Source organism: Zonotrichia leucophrys, chromosome 8, assembly GCF_028769735.1.
Source record: "Zonotrichia leucophrys gambelii isolate GWCS_2022_RI chromosome 8, RI_Zleu_2.0, whole genome shotgun sequence".
NCBI classification, from domain to species: domain Eukaryota; kingdom Metazoa; phylum Chordata; class Aves; order Passeriformes; family Passerellidae; genus Zonotrichia; species Zonotrichia leucophrys.
Window position 1 is genome coordinate 28,289,964 of NC_088178.1, and position 23,115 is coordinate 28,313,078.

Consider the following 23,115-nt stretch of genomic DNA (forward strand, 5'->3'; position numbering starts at 1 on the left):
AGACCCCAGTTTTGAAGAAGCTGACAGTTTTGACCAGAAAAGATGATTTTTACAATAGGTTTGTGGTTTCTGCTTTGTGCTTGCTAATTAGAAATGAAAAACTGCCTGGGAGCGCAGGCAGAAGGACAGGCTAAATATGCTGGGAAGTTGTTGCTAATGAAAGCTGTCCCTGGAAGTGTTTTCATTTCTGAGGCCTTGCACATTATAGAAGACATGGTACATATGTTAGGTCATGAGGAATTCAGCTGGATGAGAGACTAGAAAGAAATTTCCTATTAGCTGCCATGTGGAAAAAGCTGTTGGGGGAAAAAGGAACATTGTAAGTGAATTGAGTGATGCCACTGGAATTGAATATATTCAATCCAAATCCCTTCAGCCCACATTTCCACAGTCCTAAGGAAGTCACAAGCAGAGACTTCAAAGTGTATTTGAAAGAAAGAAAAGGGAAAACTTCAAATGGAGATGTGCATCAGCACCTGCTCTGAACAACTTGCAGATTTTGGTAATGCGTTTTGGAAGTGACAAAAAAATCTGTATGCAGCCAGCTGAATGCAGCTTACAGTTGCTGAACTGAACTTTGAGCTTGACCCTGAGATTCATTACTCCTGGTGAACCTTGAAATCTATATTTGGCTGCACAGTGGATTTCAGGTGCTGTGTGTTCACACTGTTGTAACTCTGTAATAGCAGAAAAAGAGACTCAGGAATTTTTGCCCCTCTGTTTTTCTGCAGATGGAAGGAGCAGAAGAATGCACTGGTGTTCTGGTTTTGTTACAGCTCAGAAGTAAAGACAGTGTGCTTGATCATAAGTCACACATTAGAAACTTTAATTTTTAATGAAGTTAAAAACCTTTAACTAGCAGATGAGAATTTTAGCACAATTGGTCTTCCCATTACTTTTTAAGGAGATAATTTATTTCAGAGACAACTGTGGGCTGTATTTACAAACCCAAGTTTTTAATCTTGGTGAGGTGTCGTTTTGGTAGCAGAAAATAGTTATCAGGATTTCTGGAATTCTCAGATATCTGTGTCTGCTTGAGCCTGTAGGTTGAAAATCCTCTGGGTATTTCCAAGTGACCCCTCAGTTTTTAGGCTCTGAGCAGGGTGGTTTCTCAGACAGAATTTGCCTGTCTGGCATGGCTGAAAGTGAGCTGGAGAGAACAGAGGTGGGCTGTGCTGGCATAGAAGTAAACTCCAATCTTTGTTTTTATTGAGTGGAAAACTTCAAAGTTACAGAAGTGTGTAATGAGGATTGTATTGCAGAGCTCTGTCTTTGCAGTCTGCAGAGGTGCTGAAAGCAGAGGCAGCCTGACAATGCCATTTGTGCAGGGTTTTGCTCTTGCTGGGCTCTGAGCTCCTCGTGGTGTCCTCACAGTTCCCCCAGTGAGTATTTTACTCACTGGTTGTGTGCAGAGCCTGAGTTGTGCTTTACATTCTGAATTTCAGGGCGACGCAGCAGCAACACTGAGTGGTCTGTGCCTTGTCTAGACATCTGACAAACTACTGAAGTCATTCAGGGGGGGAAAAGAAACCTCCTAGTTTTTGGTAATTCGGCCCCCAGATGCTGCTGCTGTCGCTGCTGGATGGAATTTGCTGTAGAGCTTGATTCTTACCAGTCACACATTGCTCCAGCTTGGAACTTTATATGTGAGCTGAGCTTCTGGCTGAGGTCAAACACAGGGCAGCCAGTCATTTTCTGCTGTCTAGCTCTGTCAAATTGTCTTACAGGACTGTAACCAACTGCCTTGGTTGCATAAGTAAGAAAGCTGAAAAGATATAAATGTCAAGATAGCCAAGTTCCCACGGAAGACTGGTTCAGAACTGGAGCTTATATTAAAGCTCATGTTACTTACTGGCCTAATTAAAGCAGACAAGGCTTCATACCTGCCAAATGTATAAATAAAGTCTGTGCCTGCATTGTGCTGACACAGCCCCTCGATAACAGCAATATCTTGTCAGGTGTTTTCCTTCTTCAGGGGGCTCGTTTGGGTGGGAGATGATGTTTCCCTGGAGTGGGAAGCGTTTTTACGGCAACAAACGATGAAGTCGTGTGAAATTTGTTTTGCAGCCTGAAAGAATGATTTATTTACAGTGCTGCATGGTACAGAACTCACATCTCATCACCAAGCATCACCTCTTCTGCCTCTCAGCTGAATAAATCACACTTTTACAGGAGCTGACATTTTGCATTGTTTTCCTAAGAAAGACATTTTTGATTTGCGCTGTTTGATAGACTCGGCTTAATGCGCTTCCCTTTTGGGGATTATTCCCTCTAATCTTTTATTTACACTGAATTTTTATTGGAGTATTTAGAAGTAAATGTACTTCTGAATGTACAATATGCTTGTAAATTTAATATTCACTTTCATACTTAGGAAGAGTCCCACTCCCTCCAGCACATGAGCTGAAATCCAAATGGGAAAACCTGCTGGGACCAGAATACGAAGTTATGGTATGTTTTATTTCAATAAACTACATTCATGAATGTTATTTCTTTAAATTACAGATCTGTGAGCTTAGCATCACAGGCTGTTTATAGAACAGTTCAGTGTTTGGAACAGATCAGTAACATCACATTTTCTTCCCTGTAACATCAGGGCTGAAATGTATGTTATAATGAGTTGGGGGATGTGTTGCCCTTTTATTTTATTCTGTTTATATAGATATTATTGTTATACAAATACGAGACAGGAACAGTGATTTAAGGAAATCAGCTGTCCTGTTAAATCTGCATCACAGGAGCCACTTAAAATATATGGCATTTTTATTATTTCATTCATGATCTATTTGTTTTACTGGGCACTGAATAATAAAAGGGCTTGGGATAGAGCTTCCGTTTTCAGAAGAATCTTACAATTTTATCTGAAGAATGAAAGAATGATTTTCAAACATGCTGGGAAAATACAAAGTAATTCTCAATGGTGTAACTTTGTGGTGCCAGTGTCTAGTAGATGTTTCTTCACTTCATATTAAATAATTGCCTAGCAAAAGATTGTTTTGATGAATTGTCACGAGGAGTTGATGGAAATCGTAATTCACTTGTGCTTTTCAGTACAGATAAAAGACTCGGGACAGCGTTCTTCCCAATGCCTTAAAAAATTCTCACCACCACCAAGAAAATGCCCTGTTTGTCTTTGCAATGCTTGTCCGGTTGATTTAGAGACACTTATTTTTACTACTTGGAGTAGCCATCGTTGCAGTCACTCTCTGGGAGATTTAAAGTAGCTTTAAGAATTGCCTTGAGAAACTCGCTTCCCCTGCTTCCATTAGCGCTCCTTTAAGATCTGGAGCCCGTGTGAGATTATGTACATGATGCAATAAATCTGCTTGGCTGCCCACTTCAGTTGCTTGCTATTCCCACCCTTACATTTCCAGGGGTTGCTATTACCTCCCTGAGCACCATCACACTTCCCAGAGAGGATGAAATCCTGCTTGGTTGGTGATTCCAACCATTCCAAATGCTCCTCCAGCCCCGCTGGTGAAATGTCAGCAGTGACAATGTTAACCATGGGGGTTAACATTTCAGTGATAGAAAGGAGCTCCATCATATCACAAACTCTTCAGTGACAGAAGGGAGCTCTCCTGCCATCCCATTCTGAAAGTCATTTTTTGGTTCTGTTTGCCTGTGCCTGCCTCCTGTGTTCAGCAGCAATGTCCAGTTTGAGTGCCACCCCAGTCCCTGTGTCACACCATCCTCATTAAGCCCCCTGAACTAAGGTGCCTACAGAGTTCTCTCAGGAATATTTATCTTGGGAGAAAATAGCTGTTTGTAGAGAGGAGTTGGTGGCCCTGGTCCTTTCTGGTCCTTTTTGGTGCAATGGAAGGAGCTGAGATCCTGAGCAGGGACCGTGTGATGTCAGGCTGAGGAGCTGCCAGTCATAAATCCATTTAGTTACATGCATGGACATGAAATGGGTCCTGTCTGTCAGAAAAAACACCCTGAGTGCTGCCAAACAACATGCTGTTTAAACAACTGTTTAAAACTAATCCAAAAGAAAAGTCTAATCTTTATTAAACTAGAAGTTTTCAAAGAAACATTACCTGATTTTTTTGCAAGGCTCTGGTTTTTTTTTTCAGATCTATCAAGTGTAGCTTTCCTTTTAAACATTCAACTTCAGTGTCCCAGATTCCAGCCCTAGATTGGGACTAAATGATCTTTAAGATCTCTTCCAACCCAAACCATTCTATGATTTTGTCTTAATTACATTTAAAATTGAAGTAAATAACCTTCTAATATTACAGATAAATCTGTTAAGGAGGGACAGTACAAGAAAACTGGTGGTGAGCGTAGTCGTTTTATTAATCTTTAAAAAAAGACACTGAAAGGATTTCCTGTCCCTGGTTTAAATAACCCACTTTCCATTCCCATTTGGTAATTAAAGTTATGCATTTCAAGCCAGAAGTTGGTGGTTAGTCTGGATGGGAGATGGCTGCACTATAGCCTGAGGTAACAACTTAAGCTGTCATACTTTCAAATTCTGACTGGCAAGGCCGTGTGGGTATTTGTGTCAAACATAATGGCATTTTGTGCTTACACAGGATTACTGAACTTGACTAAAATTGGCATTTGGGCTCCAGGAATAGGATAATATTGGAGTCTGCTAATGGTGCATAATCACCACATTCCTACTTGGAAATGTTCTGTGCCTGAAAGATTTTTCTAACATTTGTTTAAAATTATTTTGCATCAATGTGACATTGTTTAAGTACAGTTTATTTTACTCATGAGTTGGGGTTTTTTTGCCAGAATTTCGTCGTTCTGGTAAAGTCTTTATTGTCCCGCTGTTGAAAAATGTTCTGATGTCCAATTTTTAGGTTGTGAATGTGGATATGCCCTTTAAAGACGACTCAGAGCTCCAGAAGTACTCAAAGGTAGGGCTTGCATGGTGGTTTCCTTCCTGGTGTATGTTGGCACAGTAATCCTGGGAGGGCAGGACACAATTCCAGATGTGGCTCAGGAATTCAGTGGTTTTGTGGCTCTGTATTTTCCAAAAAAAGGCTGCCAGTATTCTGCTTATCTCCTGGACTGATCCAATACCTTTCCATAGCATGGGCAAATGAACCTTTTAACAGTTCATCACCAAACCCCCAAGCAACAAAATACACCCTCAAACTCTGAATTTTGGGGTATTTAATTGCACAGAATAAAGCAGAGGTTGAAACTCTGAACAACTTTTTTGTCCCACAGAGGATTTTGCTGTAGTGATCCTGGCTCAGACAAAGGGATGTGTAATTCATTTAAATTGTCAGATCTTAAATTAATTTCACTTCCAAGAGATTTTCAAGATCCCTGTGTTAATATTGTGGAGAAGAGGTTTTTAGAGGTGATGCATTTCTGTATTTGTGGGGACACCTCAGTGGGGAAGGGCCAAAAGTCATGGTCGGGCATGGCTCTGAAGGAATGCTGTGGATCAGTGGGTTGCTCCTTTTATTTGAATGTCCATAATATTTTGGGAAGCAGCACAGTTCAGTGTTTGAACTCCAGTAATAAAAAGCCAGAGAATGTCCAAACTGAAGGAGCAGCTCCTGCTGATCTTCTCTCCTCCCCAGGTTACCATGATTTCTCCTGCCTTTTCTGGATAGTGTATCACTTTTATTCTACTTTTCCTGATATTAGCAGACTTAAGGCACTGAGGGTTGGAGTTTCCCTAGAGAAAAATTCCAAATTAGGGAGTCCCAGTGGGAAAAGGCTGACACAAAATCAGTGATTTCCCCTTGCAGAAAAAAGGATATCAGTTTTAGTAACTACTTACAGAGGACACTTCAGGGATATTTTTTCTGCCTCAAAGTAGTGTAGCTCCCAGAGGAGTAAGACAGCTGCAATTGTGGTGAGATTTTAAGGCAATTATGGAATTTATTTTACTCCTTTATTTATTTCTATTTCTTTTATTTTTGTTTTGCTCCCGCCCCATGGAAGAGAGGTGGGAACTGGATGATGTTTAAGGTCCCTTCCAACCCAAACCATTCTGTGATTTGTTGACAGCTCACCTTTTGGGTGTTACTCCTCTCTTTGTGTTTTTCCTATTAAGTTTAATTATTTGAGAATACAGTTCAAATTGCTTTTTGCCCCAAGGAACAGACTGGTTGTTTTTATTTGTGCAAACAGTTTGCAAAGAGGAGTTATGGACAGTAACACAGGAGAGGTCACTGTGAACATTTAATCATCTTGGTTCCATTTGGTGAGCTGCTGAATCCTAAATCTGTTTTTATCCTGGTAGATAAAGATTTAGACTTAAATACATATTTATATTTATCTTTTGGCAGCTGTTACCCATCCACACTCTGAGATTGGGAGTTGAGCTGGACACTTTTGATGGACATCATTATATCTCATCCATTGCTTCAGATGGCCCAGCTGCAGCTCTTGGTCTTCTGCAACTGGAAGATGAACTTCTGGAGGTAAAAAAATAAAACAAAAAATAAAAATTATTTATTTCCTGTTTGTTTAGCCTTCTTAAAATTCTTCTCTTCAGTTCTAGCTTGGCTGCTGTGTGTGCAATAGAATTATTCCAGATTAGTTGTGGAAGCAGAGCTTTGCTTTGGATTTCACATTCATTGTCCTCACTGTTCCCTTCCACATTTATGGAAAAAATGTCAAATTCTTGTGACCTCTCAGTGACTTCATGGGTATTTTTTTCTGAAATGTTTTAATATCAGTGTCAAGAGTTACAAGGGCAGGGATAATATTTGTGTTGAATTATTTGTGGTGCTGTGGCTTTAGCTTTTGTGGTGGATAATCTTTCTGAATATTTCTCACCCCTAAAACATTTACAGCAGTCTTAGGAACAGTGGTTTCAGTTACACAATAAAACTTTTTTTTGTGGAGTAGTGAAAGATATTTGTGTGTATGAGCAAACACTTCAGTTTGTTTAAATGTGTGTAAGGAGGTATTGGGGCAGCTTTGGAGTTATCAGAGTCACACCAGACATATTTTCTCAGAAAAGTAATGATTTTATAAAATTAAAATAATTCCTATTTGTGTGTGTGTACATGTGTCCATTGGTATCTCAGCCTGCAAGTGAAAAGACATTAATTTCTTATTGCATGCTTACTCCTTGTGGAATATTTTGATATTGGAGCCTTTTTTTAGTGCATGCAAAGAACATTTAATGGAAACAGAATTAGGCCTTCTGAAAGATTGATTTGTTAGGTGTACAGCTATTCTGCTTTTACTTCTTCACCCCCTAACATCAAAAATTCATACTGATATCACTGAGACCTAAAACATTTTCTTATTGCTTAATGGAGGAAACCTTGATTCCTGAAGGAAGGGATTAATGGAATGCTGGAAGTGTCATTTAAATTGCTTGGCCACTAAACAAAAAAAAAAATTATAGAAAAAGCAATAATGCAGTGCTGTAGAGTAACTTAGGAAACTTTAATTGTGTATATTTAACAGTTTTATGTATTACTCTGTACTCGGAATTAAGTTCACAGGTATGCCCAGACCTAGTGAGTGTAAATTTTTTGCTGCTCTGTAGTTGGGAAAAAAAACCCAAGAAAATAAAAATGTGCTCTGGGGCTAAAGCTGTAATTGCCAGGTTTAGCCCAAACTGTATTTTTGCAGCCAAGTTATAAATCCCCTTAAATAGGGGTTTGCAGTGGAAAAAGTGACAGCCCATTCCCCAAACAAGCAGCCTTACCTGGCCCTGATACATTTGGTATTAAAATATGATCAGCAAAGATTTTCTTTATTTCTTTTTTTCAATGTACAGCTGAATGAATGTTGATTATTTTTAATGATGTGCTTGAATTATGACAGACAGCACAATGCCCCTCCCCTGCCCTTCATTTCAGCTAATTCCACTGTGTTCTTTTTGAGGAGTAAATTGCTTTTTTTGTGCCCTTTTGTTGTGGCATTTCCCTGCTGTTTGAGGGCTGATGTGCTGAATGGGTGGGTGTAGGGCACCTTGCCTGCTCAGGAGGAGAAATGGGAGTCCCCAGGTGTGCTGGGGGTGCTCAGCAGCTTTTCCCCATCCATCACGGGGTGCTGAGAAGCGCTGGGAGCTTTCCACCACGCTGCCACTCTCCAGGCATTAAAAAATCCTTACGTGCGGATCCTTCTGCTTAAATAATTAACTAATGGACGAGGCTGATAGCTCAGCACTTGCTGTAATTCTTGCAGAAGCAGCCCAGAGCAGTTTGTCTTGCCGTGGTGGAGGCCAGCTCCACCACTCTGAGTTTTTCTGCTTGGCTGGGATGTGGAGTGGGAGAGGAGCTCTGTGGTTCCCAGCAGCCCAAACTGTATTGACACTGCAAGAAGCACAGAGTGGGGGGGAAAATAGAAGTGATCAGGAAAAAATAGAAATGATCAGGAAAAAAATAGAAGTGATCAGGAAAAAATAGAAATGATCAGGAAAAAAATAGAAGTGATCAGGAAGCAGATGTTGGCGAAAGTGGAGCCTTGAATAAGATTGAAGGGAGATGTGGGAGGTTTATGGAGAGGCTCTGCCTCAAGGGCACAGCTACAAAGGTGTGTCCGTGTCTGGTGAACGTTTCCATGCTGTTTTCTTGGATCAGGTGTGGGCTCCTTTGCAGTGTGGGCATGGAGGGAAGGGCTGAAGGTAATCCTCAGTGATCCCCACTTGCTGTGCCTTGGTTCCTGATGAGGAGAGGCTTGGATTCCCAAACCAGTGCCTGCACTCCAGCCCTGTGGGCATTTGGTTGTGAGAGAGGCTTGAGGCAGCCTGGAGGACACAAGGTGTTGGGGTTGAGTCCACAGCAATAACTGGGTTAAAGCCCTGCTCTTTTGGGGCTGCAGTGCTGGCTAACACAGGTGATTTATGGCACCTGCTGTCCTCCTATTTAGGGACACCCCTGTGGTGCAGAGAGGAACCCTCAGGGTATAAAATGTTATAAAATAGGTAAAAGAGGAGGAACCCCTCTTGTTTTCCTAGAGAAGTGGAGTCACAGAGTGACAGAATGGTTTGGGTTGGAAGGGACATTGAAGCCCATCCAGTCCCAACCCTGGGACATCTCCCACTATCCCAGGTTCCTCCAAGCCCTGTCCAGCCTGGCCTTGGACATTTCCAGAGATGGGACAGCTGCAAAAAAAGTTCCCATTTTTAAAGCACCATTATCTATCTATCTATCTATCTATCTAATCTAATCTACCTACCTACCTTATCATCTTATCTATCTATCTTATCTCTCTATCTATTTTTTTTTTATTTTTCTAAATCTGTGGATTAGAACATCCATTAAAAATTATCTGTTATCACAATCTTGAGTTTATGGTATAGTAAGCCTGACCTTTGCCAGGCCTTTCTGGTTAATTGCTTACGGTAATTGGTTTATTTCTGACTGTACAAACATTCTCACCTGTTTTCTGTAGGATCCATTTTAGTTTCAGTCACTTTGTTATTTTGTCACATTTTAAACTGGCAAAGTTAGAATCAGAGAATCATTAAGGTTGGAAAATACCTCTAAGGTCATTGAGCCAAACTTTTTAACTAATTGTGGTTCTGACTTCAAGTTTTTTTGATCAGAGCTCAGGACCTGTGTTTGCTTAAAATATTGGGGAAATACTGGGAAGAATATTGTGGGAAAATTATTTCTTTTATCTTTTAAATTCAAATACATAAGCCTAGCACTGAAAAAAATATCCCCAACAAAGAAACAGGTGAGAAAGAAATAAGAATTCTAGGAAAGGTTTAGCCTTGGAGAAGCAGTGAGCAGATGAGAAGTTAGAGGAAGCTAAAGAGGCACAATGCAGCAGTCAGTAGTCACAGGATCTTGGAGATGAAGTTTTACAATAATGTGTATATTGTTCAGAAGGATATGTTAATAAAACTGTGCAAGCTGTGCCAGAACCCCCAGGTAAAATCAGACTTTGAGGCTCGGGTAGGGATAAAATGTACGCCAAAAAAAGAAAAAAAAAAGAAAAAAAGAAAAAAAAAAGGAAATAATCTGGTGGGTATCTTTGAATTGTCTCTCCTCAGGTGAACGGGGTGCAGCTGTGTGGCAGGTCCCGGCGGGAGGCTGTCACCTTCCTCAAGGAGGTGCCTCCCCCCTTCACCCTGGTGTGCTGCCGGCGGCTCTGCAGCGACGGCACCGAGTCGTGGGTGGACGAGCCCCCCGTGGTGGCAGCGTCCCCTCCAGAGCCACAGGTAACCTTCTCCTGCCCCCTGTGTGCAGAAGGACAGTAAATTCTGTGGGAAAGCCCCTGGGTTTGCAGGGCTGGTGTTGAGGAGGTTCATTGTCCCGGGAAGACAAGGTGGGTAAATCACGGCGCTGCTTTGCTGACTGCACATCCCATCCATCATGCCCACACTTAATAGGTGAGTGAGAGCTCTGAATTACACTAAATCACGTCCTTGCCACCATTAGCTGATTGCTTCCGTGTTCTGAGTGGGTTTTTATACAACTGGGGGGGAAAAAAAAAATAAATTGAAACTTAGAAGTTTCTTTCCATCGCAGGAGCTTTGGAGTCTCAAAGCAAAGCTTGACACTTGTGGTTGCTCCTGTTTGCAAAAGTGTTTAGAGCTTGGCTTCTCATCTTTTCTGATTGCCTGGCCTTTCTATTAGCTGTCTGTGGTTAAATCTTTTATGCTATTTATTTTTTCCTTTATGCATCTAATGGGACAGCTGAAGTTCATCAGCGTGTAACAGGTTAGTAATATTCTAACAATTAATTAGGCTAATACACGGGTATTTGTGTGCCAGGTTGGGCTCTGATGCTCAAAACATGGAGGCCTGTGCCCAGGGGAGTACTCAAGACAGCAAGCTGGAGAAAACTCTATTCATAATGCTCAGTGAAGTTTTAATTCCATGAAAGGTCACATTTTAGGGCATGTATGCATCATTAATAATCAAAATATTGAAGGAATAGTGTTCCTGAAGAACTGAGAGAATGGTGTTTGAGCCAGAGCTTTTCTTTTCCAGGTGAAACCTGAGGAAGACTTTAATCCTGAGGAGGAAGAAGGGGAATTGGCATTATGGTCTCCTGATGTGAAGGTTATTGAGCTGGAGAAAGACAAAAATGGTTTGGGATTCAGCATTTTGGACTATCAGGTATACTTTTCTGTATAACTAAATGATGAAAATCCCTTTGATCCCTTGTCTTGCACAGTGCCTTAAAATGTTTTGTGGTGTTGATAACTGAGTAATGGACTTGACATTTGGGCCTAGGGACTGTAGGGAAAAGTAATGCATTTTGGGGCCAACTCTGTAAAGTATGGACTGTTCTAAACCTCTGATTACTGGACATGATAAAGTACAAAACCTTTCATCAAGCTGCACCCCATAACTCTGAGTTTAATGACTAAATGTTGATTTTTTGTTGTATTTTGTTTTATCTTAGAATGGCTTTTCAGCTGTCAGAGTGACAAGTGAAGGTTCTTGGGTATTAGTTGGAGATTATTATATTCTTAATTGTTAAACTCCTTAGAAATTGACAGACAAGTCTTTAGTTGGAGGGAAATGCTACTAAAATTAATGAATCCTTCTTTCAAAAACCCTGTCTTCAATTAAATATGTAGAAACTCTCAAGATCTGTAGTCAGAATGAAACGTTCTTCATGTTTCCAGTCAACATGATATATTTTTTTAAACCTCCAGTCATCATATTTATAAGGAAATAAAATAGCTGGATCACTCTTTATAATAATATACACATCACATCTGAGTGCTGCCTAAACATTGTAGTTTAATGAAATGTGTTCAACTGTTGTACATAAATGTCAAGTGATATAAAATTCACTTTTTGATACAATAAGGCAGGAATTGGGAATGAATTAGAAGGGAAAAAAATATTTGAAGTATTATGCAAACCCATTAATTCTATATTTTAGCAGTGCGATTTAAGATTACTGAAAATAGATCCTGTTAGTCATTTTAGCTGACACATGTTGTGTTGCAGTGCCAGCTCTACTCTAGAGTTGCTGGGAGTCTTTACAGAGCAGTAATACACAGATTTGCTTTTAAGTTCTCATATAATCAGAATTAATGAAGGCTTTAATAGCAGGCTTTTTATTTACTTATTCGCAGATGCAAATACACGAGCAATGTTGTGGTACTTTCAGCTAAATTTAAATACATTCTAATCAATTCTAAATGAGTGGTAAACCACTTAATCTCAGATCTTTATAATTTCAAGATATTTATGTATAAAGTGTATAAAGTGTGTTCTTTTGTTTGGGATTTGCCTCTTAGATCTTTTACACTTTTCATCATCTGCAGATTAATTTTTATAGAGAGATATCTGTGGCTCTGTGTGTGTTTATGTAAATACATCCATCACATCCTTGAGTGCAAGGCAAAGAAAATAAATAATTGTCCATGCTACAGTGGAGGCAAGGGAAAAAAAAAAAGAAACAAAACCAAAAAAACTGTGTGTGGTTCCTGGGAGAGTGTTTGGAATTCTTAACACAGACTTGCTGGGAAGCACAGAATTACAGCAGAGTTTAATTGTGCCTTAAAGGACCTGGAGACCCTTCTTTAAAACATGAAAGGTGTTTTTTTAGGCACATACTCTTTGTTTTACAAGAGAAAATTCAAGCTTTATAATGGCAAGTGATACTGCTTGTGCTGTGTATCCACTGCTGATTTTGCTCCATTTGAAGAATATGAGTTTTACATTTTTTTTAGGTGTTTTTCAATGAAGATGGGTCTTGCCATGGCCCATCTTCATCCTGAGTGAGTGACCAGCCTTTCTAGGCTGCCACAGTGCTGGTGGAGGTGGAGTGGGGAGGAAAATGCTTTTGGAGGGAGATTTTGTTGGCAATTAACACACAAGGAGTGGCTCTGTCCATTGCAGAAATTCAAGGAAAGTTTGGTGTTGCATACCCAGCTTGGAGGAGGTGATGTGACTATCCTGGGTCTTTCAGATCCAATTATTTCTGCAGCTGTTGGCTGAAATGGCGCTTCAGAAATACTAGAGGGATTTCAGGAAGCTCGGTGGGAATAGAGGAGTGGCATCAGGGTTGAAAAGTGGTGATGCTCCATTGCCCCACCTGACTTTGCCCCACACAGAAGTGGAGCAGCACCTCTGAAATGCTGGATCCCAGTGGATCCCAGCCAGGGTGGGACTGGGGCTGTTCCCTGCAGTGTTCAGGGAGCTCTGGAGTGCTGCTCACCCATTGCTGACAGTGAGAGATGCCAGAACACTGCAGGAGCACAGGAATGCTCAGCAGTTACACGCCAGCCTGCTCCCAGTGCTCTGCAAGTTTCTTCCAAAGTGCTTGCAACCACAAAGCTTTTTACCTTCCCATCCTAAACTGAATTAGATCTTGTGCTAACACTCCTGTGGTATATAATTTATAATATTTGCCATTTTGTTCCTCAAAACTGGCTGCGTGCTCAGCATAAAGGCTGCTGTGCCTCAGTTGTCCTAAGTGCTGCGCTTCCCAAGTCATGCTCTGCAAAACAGAATTAATAAAAATTCTTTGTGAGGCAGAATAGGAGTCTGAGTACGTGGAAAACTGAATGCTGAGATCGAGAAAATTATTACTCTGGCATATTAATTTTTAATGGGCTGTCTTTCTAATAATGTTTCATCTATCAAATAAATGATAAGCACATCCCAAGTGACTTGCAGGATATTCCCAGAAATGTACAAGCATAATTCCAATGCCTATATATTTTAATGAACTAATTACAAATTAATTATACCAATTATGCATAATCAATAGTATTTCTACTTTGTCCTGTGTTTTCTTTTGATTGTCTTTAGGGATTTAAGGGCTTAAAACAGAGCTTAAAACTTCTTTTTTTTAATAAGGTTCATTAAACTTTGGGGTAGAGTTACCCCTTTTGCTATGGCAGGATAGTATTTATATAGGATATTCTTCATTTTCCTGTGGTCTCTGTGTACTAAAAAAAGTCGGGCTTTTCCCCTTTGAATGTTGTAATTTGTAATTATGTTGTAGGAAATGTAAAATTTTTGAGAGTACTGCTCTGCTGGCAGCAAGGTGAGTAGTTGGCGAGAGGGGAGGTGGATGGGAAGCTGATCCTGTGGATTCCTGAAATGATGGATTTTTTTCTTTTATTTAAATAAGAAACACTGAGGACATCTTAAAAGGAAATCTTCTGTATTTTTTTCTCCTGTCATCACTGTGTTGGGACCTGGTGAAAGCTCCTAGGCCAGGCACAGCGTTTCCTTGCTGGTGCTGTGGTGGGAAGGCTGCAGAGGTCTCCTGGCCATGTAAAATCCGTGCTGCTCAGCCTCGTGGCCAGCTCCTCCATGGAGCAGCACACTCTGCTCCCCTCATTTCCCTCTCCTTCACTTGGAGAGGCTGCTCTGCCTCTCACCTCCTCACCACCCTTTATGTGGTGCTGCTGGCACAGGCGGTGCCAGGTGAGCTCCGGTGGGGAGGAGAGACCCAGGAGCTGCTGATGGAAAGGGGCTGCAGTCGGTGCATTTTGTGCTCTTTGTCAGCAGAACTGAAGGTATCCAGCTTAACATTAAATCTGTCTGGCCTGGAGCTGAACACAGAATCCCAGAATGGTTTGGCTTGGAAGGGATCTCAACTCTCATCCAGTTCCAAACCCTGCACCTTCCACCAGACCCTCCAAGCCCCATCCAGCCTCCTGGCAGAGCTGAGCCATTGTTTTTGAGACCAATCCCTCTTCCTTAGAAAGAAATGGAAAGATACATTATCAGGTTAAAACAGAGAAGAAATGCTGTCTAAAAACAACTGTGACCCCCGGGCATTAGAGCAAGAGGAAAGAAAAATCCCAAAAGACTTATAGAGAAAATGAAGAGATCCCAGCAGGTTCTTTGAGCCCTGGAACAGCATTTAGCAAAGACCTGATGCATTGCAGGCCAACAGATTCTGTCAGTAATGTTTCACAGAAATATTGGAAAAACCACAGGTAGCTGAATTGCAGATTTCTTGAGGCAGTATTGACCAGAAGGTAACTTGAATGGTCTGATGAGCTTTTATCAAATTAAACAGAAAGCTGAATGGACTTTATGTGCAGCTTAATTTACTGTGCTTTGAAGTCAGAGTCTTTTTAGAGCAGCTGTTCCAGAGTGCATGAAACTGGAGAGGCTGAGAGGTGCAGTGGGGAGGTTTGGCATTTTACACAGCTCCTGGGAAGGACTGGGAGATGCTGTTTGTCCCTGTCTGTGCTCAGAGATGAGTCCCCAGTGCCTGCTTGCTTTGGCACAATCCTGCTGCCCTGGAGAGCTGGCTGGAGGAGGAACCCATGGACTCACCTGCTCCAAGTGATCCATGGGAGCAGAAAGAGGCATTGCAGCCCTCAGGAGCTCCAAGTGATCCACGGGGGCAGAAAGGGGCATTGCAGCCCTCAGGAGCTCCAAGTGATCCACGGGAGCAGAAAGGGGCATTGCAGCCCTCAGGAGCTCCAGGTTGCCCTGAATTGTGTGAGTTTGTGCCCGCCTGGGTCAGTGCTCCAGGGATTTTCCTGTGCTCTGGCAATAGGGACCCCACAGCTGCCTTATTCCTGGCTTCCCTTTATTATTGGTAGCAGTTTTTCGTGCTGCAGAGCTGAAGTCTCTTTTTTGCTGCACATTCAGCAGGTTGTGTTTTGTCCTTCTCCCAGGGAGCATGGGAAACAATTGTTTTCTCTTTTCTAACAAAATCACTGCATAGTCATTCACGGCAGGAAGTGAAGCAATTTAAGTGTCTCCAAATATCTTTCCTCTTTTCTTTATGCCCCAAACAGGCTCCAGATGTAGAGTTAGAAAAAAAAAAAAAAAAAGCAAACTGACTTCTTATTTGTAGAAGGTGGTATTCATGTAGATTATATTTTTCTTTTTTTTTACTTTCTTGGTCTGTTCAGCAGTGAGATGCAGGCTGGAATGCTTTGACAAGTTGCTGGCTAAACGTTTGCCCTCTTGTGATAATTTGAGCTTTGTCTATTCTTGTGATAAGTTTGTTATGAACAAAGAAGCATATTCATGTCTTTGTTAAACACATTTTCACCTGATCATGTGATGGAAACCTGTGGCTTACTGGCAAAAGCTGCACAGCTGTATTAAAAAGCAGTTTTACAATGGCTATCAGCTTGGTACTGGGAAAACTGATAAAGGCAGCTTTTCTCCCATCTCTACAACCCATCCACATTCATTAACATCAAAGTTCTGTAAGCCTCAGTACCAGCTGTGTTGGTACTCATCTCACGGAGGATTTGCTTCTCTCCCCCTATGGGAAAGTTCTACATCCTTTAAATCATATTAAGCTGCTTCATGTGTAAAATAATTCTTAATAGTGTGTCATGAATTGAATTCAGTGTAGCTTTTTGAAAAATTCTCTTGGAGTTCAGCTTAAAAACCACTTTCCAGGACCTCAGAGCTGGGTGAATGCAGTTGGGCACATTCCTGGAGAAGTTTCTGAGGTGCTCACGATTAGTGGATTCCAAAACCTGTACCACCACTAATGCCTTGGGAGAGCAGAGACCACTTTAATAAGAAATCAAAGAGATTTCTGTGTGTCTCACACCAAGATACAGACAGAGCCACAGGAAGAGATCAGGAGAACCTGGAGGTCACATTAGGGGCTGGGTGTTCCCTAGCACTGGGCTGGAGGGGGCCATCAGTAGCACTCTAAATGACAAGTTAGGGAGGAATCTCATAGAATTATTCAGGTTGGGAAAGGCACTCAAGGAATCTCATAGAATTACTCAGGTTGGGAAAGTCCTGAGACCTTTCTGTCCAGCAGTCCCCATCAGCACTGCCAAGGCCAGCACTGCCCCGTGTCCCCAGGTGCCACATCCACAGGGCTTTTCAATCCCTCCGGGGATGGGGACTGCCCTGGGCAGCTCTGCCAGGGCTGGACAGCCTTTCTGGGGAAGGAATTTTCCTTTGTACCCAACCTGAACCTCCCCTGGTGCAATTTGGGCGTTCCCTCTGCTCCTGTCCCTGTTCCCTGGAGCAGAGCCTGGATATGAACACAGGCCGGACACCGGCTGTGCCCTCCTGGCAGGAGCTGTGCAGAGCCAAAGGGCCCCTGAGCCTCCTTTGCTCCAGGCTGAGCCCCTTCCAGCTCCTCAGGGATTCTGCAGCCCCTGCCCAGCTCCTCAGGGATTCTGCAGCCCCTGCCCAGCTCCCTCAGGGATTCTGCAGCCCCTGCCCAGCTCCCTCAGGGATTCTGCAGCCCCTGCCCAGCTCCCTCAGCCTCTTCTGGTGATCCAGACCCTTCCCCAGATCATTCCCTTCCCTGGACCTGCTCCAGCCCCTCCATGTCCTTCTTTTTGTGACCTCAGAATTCCAGGCACCTCAGCAGTGCCCAGCACAGGGGACAGACTGTCCCCTCATCCTGCTGCCACACCAGTGCTGGCAAAAGCCAGGTTCCATTGGCATTCTTGGCCATCCTTGCCATGCCAGGTTTTCTAGGAGAATGCTGTGGGAAACAGCATCAAAGGCTTCACAGAATTCCAGATAAACACTTCCATGGCCTTTCCTCCATTCACACTGAGCAGGTGTTGTGGTTTTGGCTGGGATAGAGTTAATTTCCCTCCTCAGTAGCTGGTGCAGCGCTGTGTTTTGGATTCAGCATGAGAACAATGTTGATAACAGGGTAATGTTTTAGTTGTTGCTAAGTAGCGATTACTCTGAGTCAAGGACTTCTCAGTTTCCCATGCTCTGCCAGTGAGGAGCAGCACCAGGAACCAGGAGAGGTGATCTGAGCTAGCCAGAGGGCTATTCCATAGGAGATCATGCTCATGATAGATGATTTATGTGATCTATAAATGGGGAGAGTCAGCCAGGAGGGGTGCACCACTGCTCAGGACCAGGCTGGGCATCAGGATTTGTGCACCACTTGTTTTCCTCAGGTTTTATTCCTCTCTCCCTTTTTGTTATGTCCCTTTTCATTATATTTAGTAGCATTAGCACTGCTGTTATCTTTGGCTTTATTCAGTTATTAAAGTGTTCTTCTCTCAGCCATGGGTTTTGGCTGAGCAGGACCTGCCTCTCACAGAGCTGTGCTGATCCCCAGATTGTCCTGCATCCAGTAAAGGACAGAGATTTTCCTCATCCCTCCTTTTTCTGTCTTGTAGAGCAAGCTGTAGGAGCATTCCTCCTGTCCCTGTGAGCTGTAGCAGCTCTGGACAATACCTGAGTTTGCAGAGAAACTGGAGCATTACTGAAAACATCTGTTTTTCTTTGCTTTGTCGCATATCCATGAAATAAATGCTGAGCAGTATTATTACTATTAACCTTTAGAAATGTTTTCCCTTCTTCCCCCAAATTCTCCAATCTGGTTGTTCTTTTTCATTTCCTGCTAGAAAGAATAGCTTTTAATAAAAACAAAAAAACCCCAAACCAAAGAAATTCATTATTATTCCACAGATGTCTTCTGCCTGCGAGAGAAGGCGAGAATTTAAAGGGACAAAACTGTGGCTGGATTTTCTGTTAACCACTTGGTAAATCTCAGCCAAGCTGGGATAATGTGGATGAGGCCTGGCAGTGGGCATATGTGGAGATGATGGAGCACTGGGTGTGGAGGAGCTCAGCCCAGACAGCTCAGAATTTGTCCTGAAATGATGAGATTTGAGGTGGATGGTGGTGCTGATGGATAAGCATGAAGCATCCTGAGAACTCATGGAACTTATGAGGTGTTCTGTTTTCTTAGTACCTCACCCTGCTGGAAGATGCTGCTCCCCAAATCCAAGGAATCCTGTTGCACTTGGAAATTTCTGTCTGTTCTCAATGTGATTCACTGGAGCCTTAAAATTCTCTGCAACCTTTCTGCCAGCCCTTTTGTCTGCTCCCTGGTCCACCCTGTTTCCATCCCTGGTGGCGTTCAGGGCCAGGCTGGATTGCATTCTGACACCCTGGGAGAGTGGAAGGTGTGGAATGAGATGGGCTCTAAGTTCCCTTTCAACCCAGCCCAGTCTGGGATTCTGTGATTCTTTGGGCCAAATCACTGTTTGCAGATCTTTGTTGCATAAAACCAAGCCTGTCCTCTGTCCCCACTTTTATTTTGCAGCTTTTTCTGCAGCAAGTCTTCCATAATTCATGTGTTTGCTGTTTGTGAGGCAAGGTTCTCATGCAGAGGAGAGCTCTGGTTTGTGTAAAAACACATCGTGCACTTCCAGAGACTTTTACCAGTGCTGAGGCTGGCTCACCTCGCTGGTGCAAGCACTGCTGGGCTCTGTGCTTGCATTTGGAGTTCAGGAATCCTTTGAATCTGAAAGCTGATCAAACCACAACCTGTGTTAAGGCCTGCTGAGCACAGGCTGTGTAGGTGATACCATTTATACTTTTTTCCCTTGGCTTGTTGGTGTTTTTTTTCTTCTTTCCCACACATCTCTATCCCTTCTTTATCTCATCACACAGTGGCTTTCCTCCACTTCCTTATGAGTTCAGGGATTTTTTTTCCTTATCTCCGTGGCTTTTCCCTGTAGTCAGCACTCAGTGTGTTTTTTCTGGAGCTGGAAAGTCTGAAAGTCTAAGATATTAAGAGAGTCTAATGAATGTAATCCCTGAGACTTTAGCTCTGTCGAGAGCAAATATGAAAGGCGGATAAAGCCTTGGATGGATTGAGAAGTTTGATAAATTAAAAGATAGCAGCAGGCACCTGAGTCCAGTGCAGGGTGACACTGAGAGTGCCCAGAGCCAGTGCCTATCTTTCATCTTTTTGTTTGGGAAGAGCAGTAGTGTGTGAGGTCTGCTCCCCGGGGTCCCAGCTCCTCAGCAGAGGGGAGGGAGCTGTGCTCTGCTCTCCAGGCCCAGCTGAGTCACCCACGGCCACCGTGTTGCTTCTTGCTGGGCAAGGCCGATAGGATTTCACATCCCACATGATGAAAGCCTGCTGTGGGAAACCCATTGTGCCACCTCCTCCTCTTTATTTTGCTGTTCCCTCTCCTCCTTTGGGTGGGGCTCCGTGTGGTTTGTTGCTGTTTTTTCCCCCCTTCCCTGCGAATTCCTGTTTCTTTGCTGACATTTCCCACAACAGAAGTTTTGATTAATGCCGGCTGCACACCAGAGCTTCTGAAATTCATTGCTTTATTCCCTCACTGCAGATCAATAAATAGTAATGTTTTATTTCCAGTGCTTTGCCTTACATCACAGCAAAGTTCAGCGTTCCTCCTTGAATGCTGCTCTGTATTTAAGTTTGTGTTGCTTCAGCACATCAGGCTGCAGTTTATTTCCCTGGTACAGCCAGAGGCTGTGCGTTGTGTAATCTCCTTCCTGAGCAGCCCTGCTGACTGCAGCCCGAGTGGAAGAGGCAGAAACAGGTCTGAAATGCCTCGAATTTCACTCAGATGCAGTGGATCTAAGGAAAACCAGTGGAGCACTTCCTCAGGGATGTTTTTCCAGGCCTTGGAGTGCCTTTGGCAGTTCCAACTGCTGTAAACATGTTGGAGTGAGTGAACAGAGGGTTTGGACCTTGAGCCTCAGCCCTAAAGTGAGGCCGCCTTAAGGAGGGAATCAGACCTCACTCACAGCTGGCTCTCCCTCTCTCCCCTGTGTGTTGGAGGCACTTTGTGCTGTGCAAAGGCACAAAAAAGGGTTCTGGTCACTCCTGGCTCTCGCATGCCATTGGCATTGTTGGGGTCACTGTGCAGGGTGGCTCTGCAGAGGGAACCACAGGCACTTCACAACATGAGAGCATGCCTGAGTATTTTGAGTACTTTCACAACACTGAGCGTGCAGGTACATTACTCATGTGCACTTTTACCTTTGTTCTGCATAACAGTGAGACAAACATAAAATGCCTCTGCTTCTTTTCACTGTTGCCGGGTGTCTTTTCCTTGTTCAGCATCAAAAGTGTTGTGTCTAAGAGTCTTCCAGCCTGGTATCTTATTCACTGAAGAGTTTTAAATATGGATATATGTGTGTTAGACCTGGAAGTGGTCCCATGCAAAATGTAATGAAGCTGGGCTGCTCTGACCTCTGAGCTCCAAGGCGTTTGTTTTGGCTCCCTCACAGAAACCTGCAGTATACAAATTGGCACTTGTAAAAATGTTCAGATAAATCAAAAAATGGCATGGGGCGGAAAAAAAGTTTCAAACTGTTTCTTTTGGGATCCTTGGCCATGCTATTTTGGATGTGTGTTTTTGTGGCAGCAGGCAGTTTGTTGCTTGAAGAAAGCTGAAATATTCTAGGAAGTCGGGGCTAGCTGGATTTAGATCTCAAGTGATGCCAAAACTAATATAGCCTGTAACTAAGTGAGAGTGACTTTGCACAGGGAATGTCAGTCACCCGCAGCTTTGTCTTACATTTTCATAGGAGCCTTAAAAAAAAAAAAGGCAAAACACAAACAGAGCCCCGGCAAACGCGGGAGCTGCTCCCATCCAGTGGAGCTGCGGTTTCAGTGCTCCTCATCCTCAGCCCAGGGAGGGGCTGGATGGGTGGATGGGGATGGGATGAGAGCAGGGAATGAATGCCTGCGGTGCTGGGAGCTGGGCTGGCCTGGAGTGCCCTCTCTTGGCTGCTGCACACCTCACCTTTTGGGAGAAACAACGCAACAGCCAGCCTGGTTTGTCACTTTTCCTTCCCAGAGGTCAGCAGCACTGGTTCTGTCTCAGGTTTGCTTTCTGAGTGTGGGTTTTTGGTGCCCATTTTGGTAATTAAAGCCACAATAAAGCTGCAGCTCCAGGGTTGCACGCAGGACTCTCTGAACTCCTGGGACTCCTAACATTTTAGCAGAGCTCAGGTTTTTAAGAGATTTCACACTGCCCCAAACCCAGGCATCCCAGAGGCAGCAACTGCCGTGGCCCCTGCCTGACTCTCCACTGGTAAATGAGTCCAGAACAAACGGGGCTCTGAAAATAAGGAGAAACATTTGACACCTGGACTGCGGGAAACGTTTGTGGGTTTTGATGAGGAGCGGGGTGGGGGAGAGAAGGGAAAACCTATGGTTCAGCATAGTTAAATATATGGTGTGCTAAGTGTGAATAAACTGTGGCCATTTTAAACAAGTTCCTAGAATCCATGGCACAGAGGGGAGGGCAGCAGCTACAGCACAGGAGTTCTCCAAGGGTTACCTGGGGGCCACTGTCCTGGGCTGCTGCTGCTGCATGTGGCACAAGTGGCAAACCTTCCAACATGTCAGTTTTCTCTTAAAAATGAGCTTTTTGGCTCCAGGGGCTTTGTCTTCTCACTGCTTTGCAGTCTGAGTATTCTCTTCATTGCTCATTAATGATTCATTGGTGTAAAGGAATCCTTCAGGAAAGGTAAAAGTTCCTCTTTAAATGTGCCAAGGCCCATTCATGACATTCTTGGAGGTCTTTTCCAGTCTTAATGTTTGTGTGATTTGTGCTCATTTTAACATGGCCAGTTCACATGGGATTGTCCATCGCACTCCCCTTGTGCTCTAATACAAAGCCATGTGATAATTTCTTGAAATACTGAAATTGTATCACTTCTGGGTTTGGGGGAGAGTTGCAAACTCCATCCCAGTAAACGAGCCTTCGCTTTAAAGTGGAGGCTCAAATCTGCTCCTGCCTGCTGGTGACTAAAAATCACTTTGAGCCAAGTGAAGTGAGTGTAGAGCCTCGGGGTAGGTGTGCAGTCACTCACACTGGTGCTCTGTGGTAACTTGGAATGGTTCTGGCTGCTCTGTTAACGTGGAGGCAGCCCTGAAATCCCACTGTGGGGGTGAACTTGCCTTTTAACTACACTAACTATATACAAACTGTACCTTTTGCACTCAGTATAGAAGGAGAGGATCTGTTTTTCATCCTGCTGCAAGCACTGCTTTCTTTCAAAAACAAGACAACAGCCCTCACTGCCCAGTTGCACTCAGCATTTAGAAAATGTGAATTTGGTGTTTGCTGTGTTGTTTTAGCAGGTGCTTCTTTAGGCTGTGCTTGGGGTTGAGGGTAAATCATAAGGCAAGGTTTCAAAAAAAATCCCAGTGTTCCTTTGGTTTAGATAAGGAAAGCACAGTGCAATCCATGGTTGTGGTAGAATATTAAATTACAGAGAGAGTGTGGATATACATGAATATGGAGAGAATATGGATATACATGATTACACCTTGCAGCTCAGTGGGTCTGTGCCTTTCTTGTGCAGCTTTTGTTGCACTCCTCGTGGCAATCCCATCGTGGTTGAGGCACTGGTGAGCCCCGAGGTTCTGGCCCTGCTGGTGCTGCTGCTGAGCGCTCCCTGTGCAGCTCATCCCGCTGCTCTCTCCCTGTGCAACAGCTCCCTCTGCTTGAAATCAGCAGTGGAATTGTTTCCTGCTTGCCTGCACAACAGT

The 23,115-nt window shown here is 43.3% G+C and overlaps 1 protein-coding gene across 2 annotated transcripts in view; it reads left to right on the plus strand.

Annotated features, from left to right (window-relative positions):
• PATJ (PATJ crumbs cell polarity complex component) overlaps positions 1-23,115 on the plus strand; it is a 144,077-nt gene that overhangs the window by 22,663 nt on the left and 98,299 nt on the right. For both annotated transcript variants that reach the window (XM_064719301.1, XM_064719300.1), the window contains exons 12-16: positions 2,375-2,451; positions 4,815-4,871; positions 6,264-6,398; positions 9,941-10,108; positions 10,884-11,012. In XM_064719301.1, the coding sequence (XP_064575371.1) occupies positions 2,375-2,451; positions 4,815-4,871; positions 6,264-6,398; positions 9,941-10,108; positions 10,884-11,012 (566 nt within the window). The remainder of the gene's footprint in view (positions 1-2,374; positions 2,452-4,814; positions 4,872-6,263; positions 6,399-9,940; positions 10,109-10,883; positions 11,013-23,115) is intronic.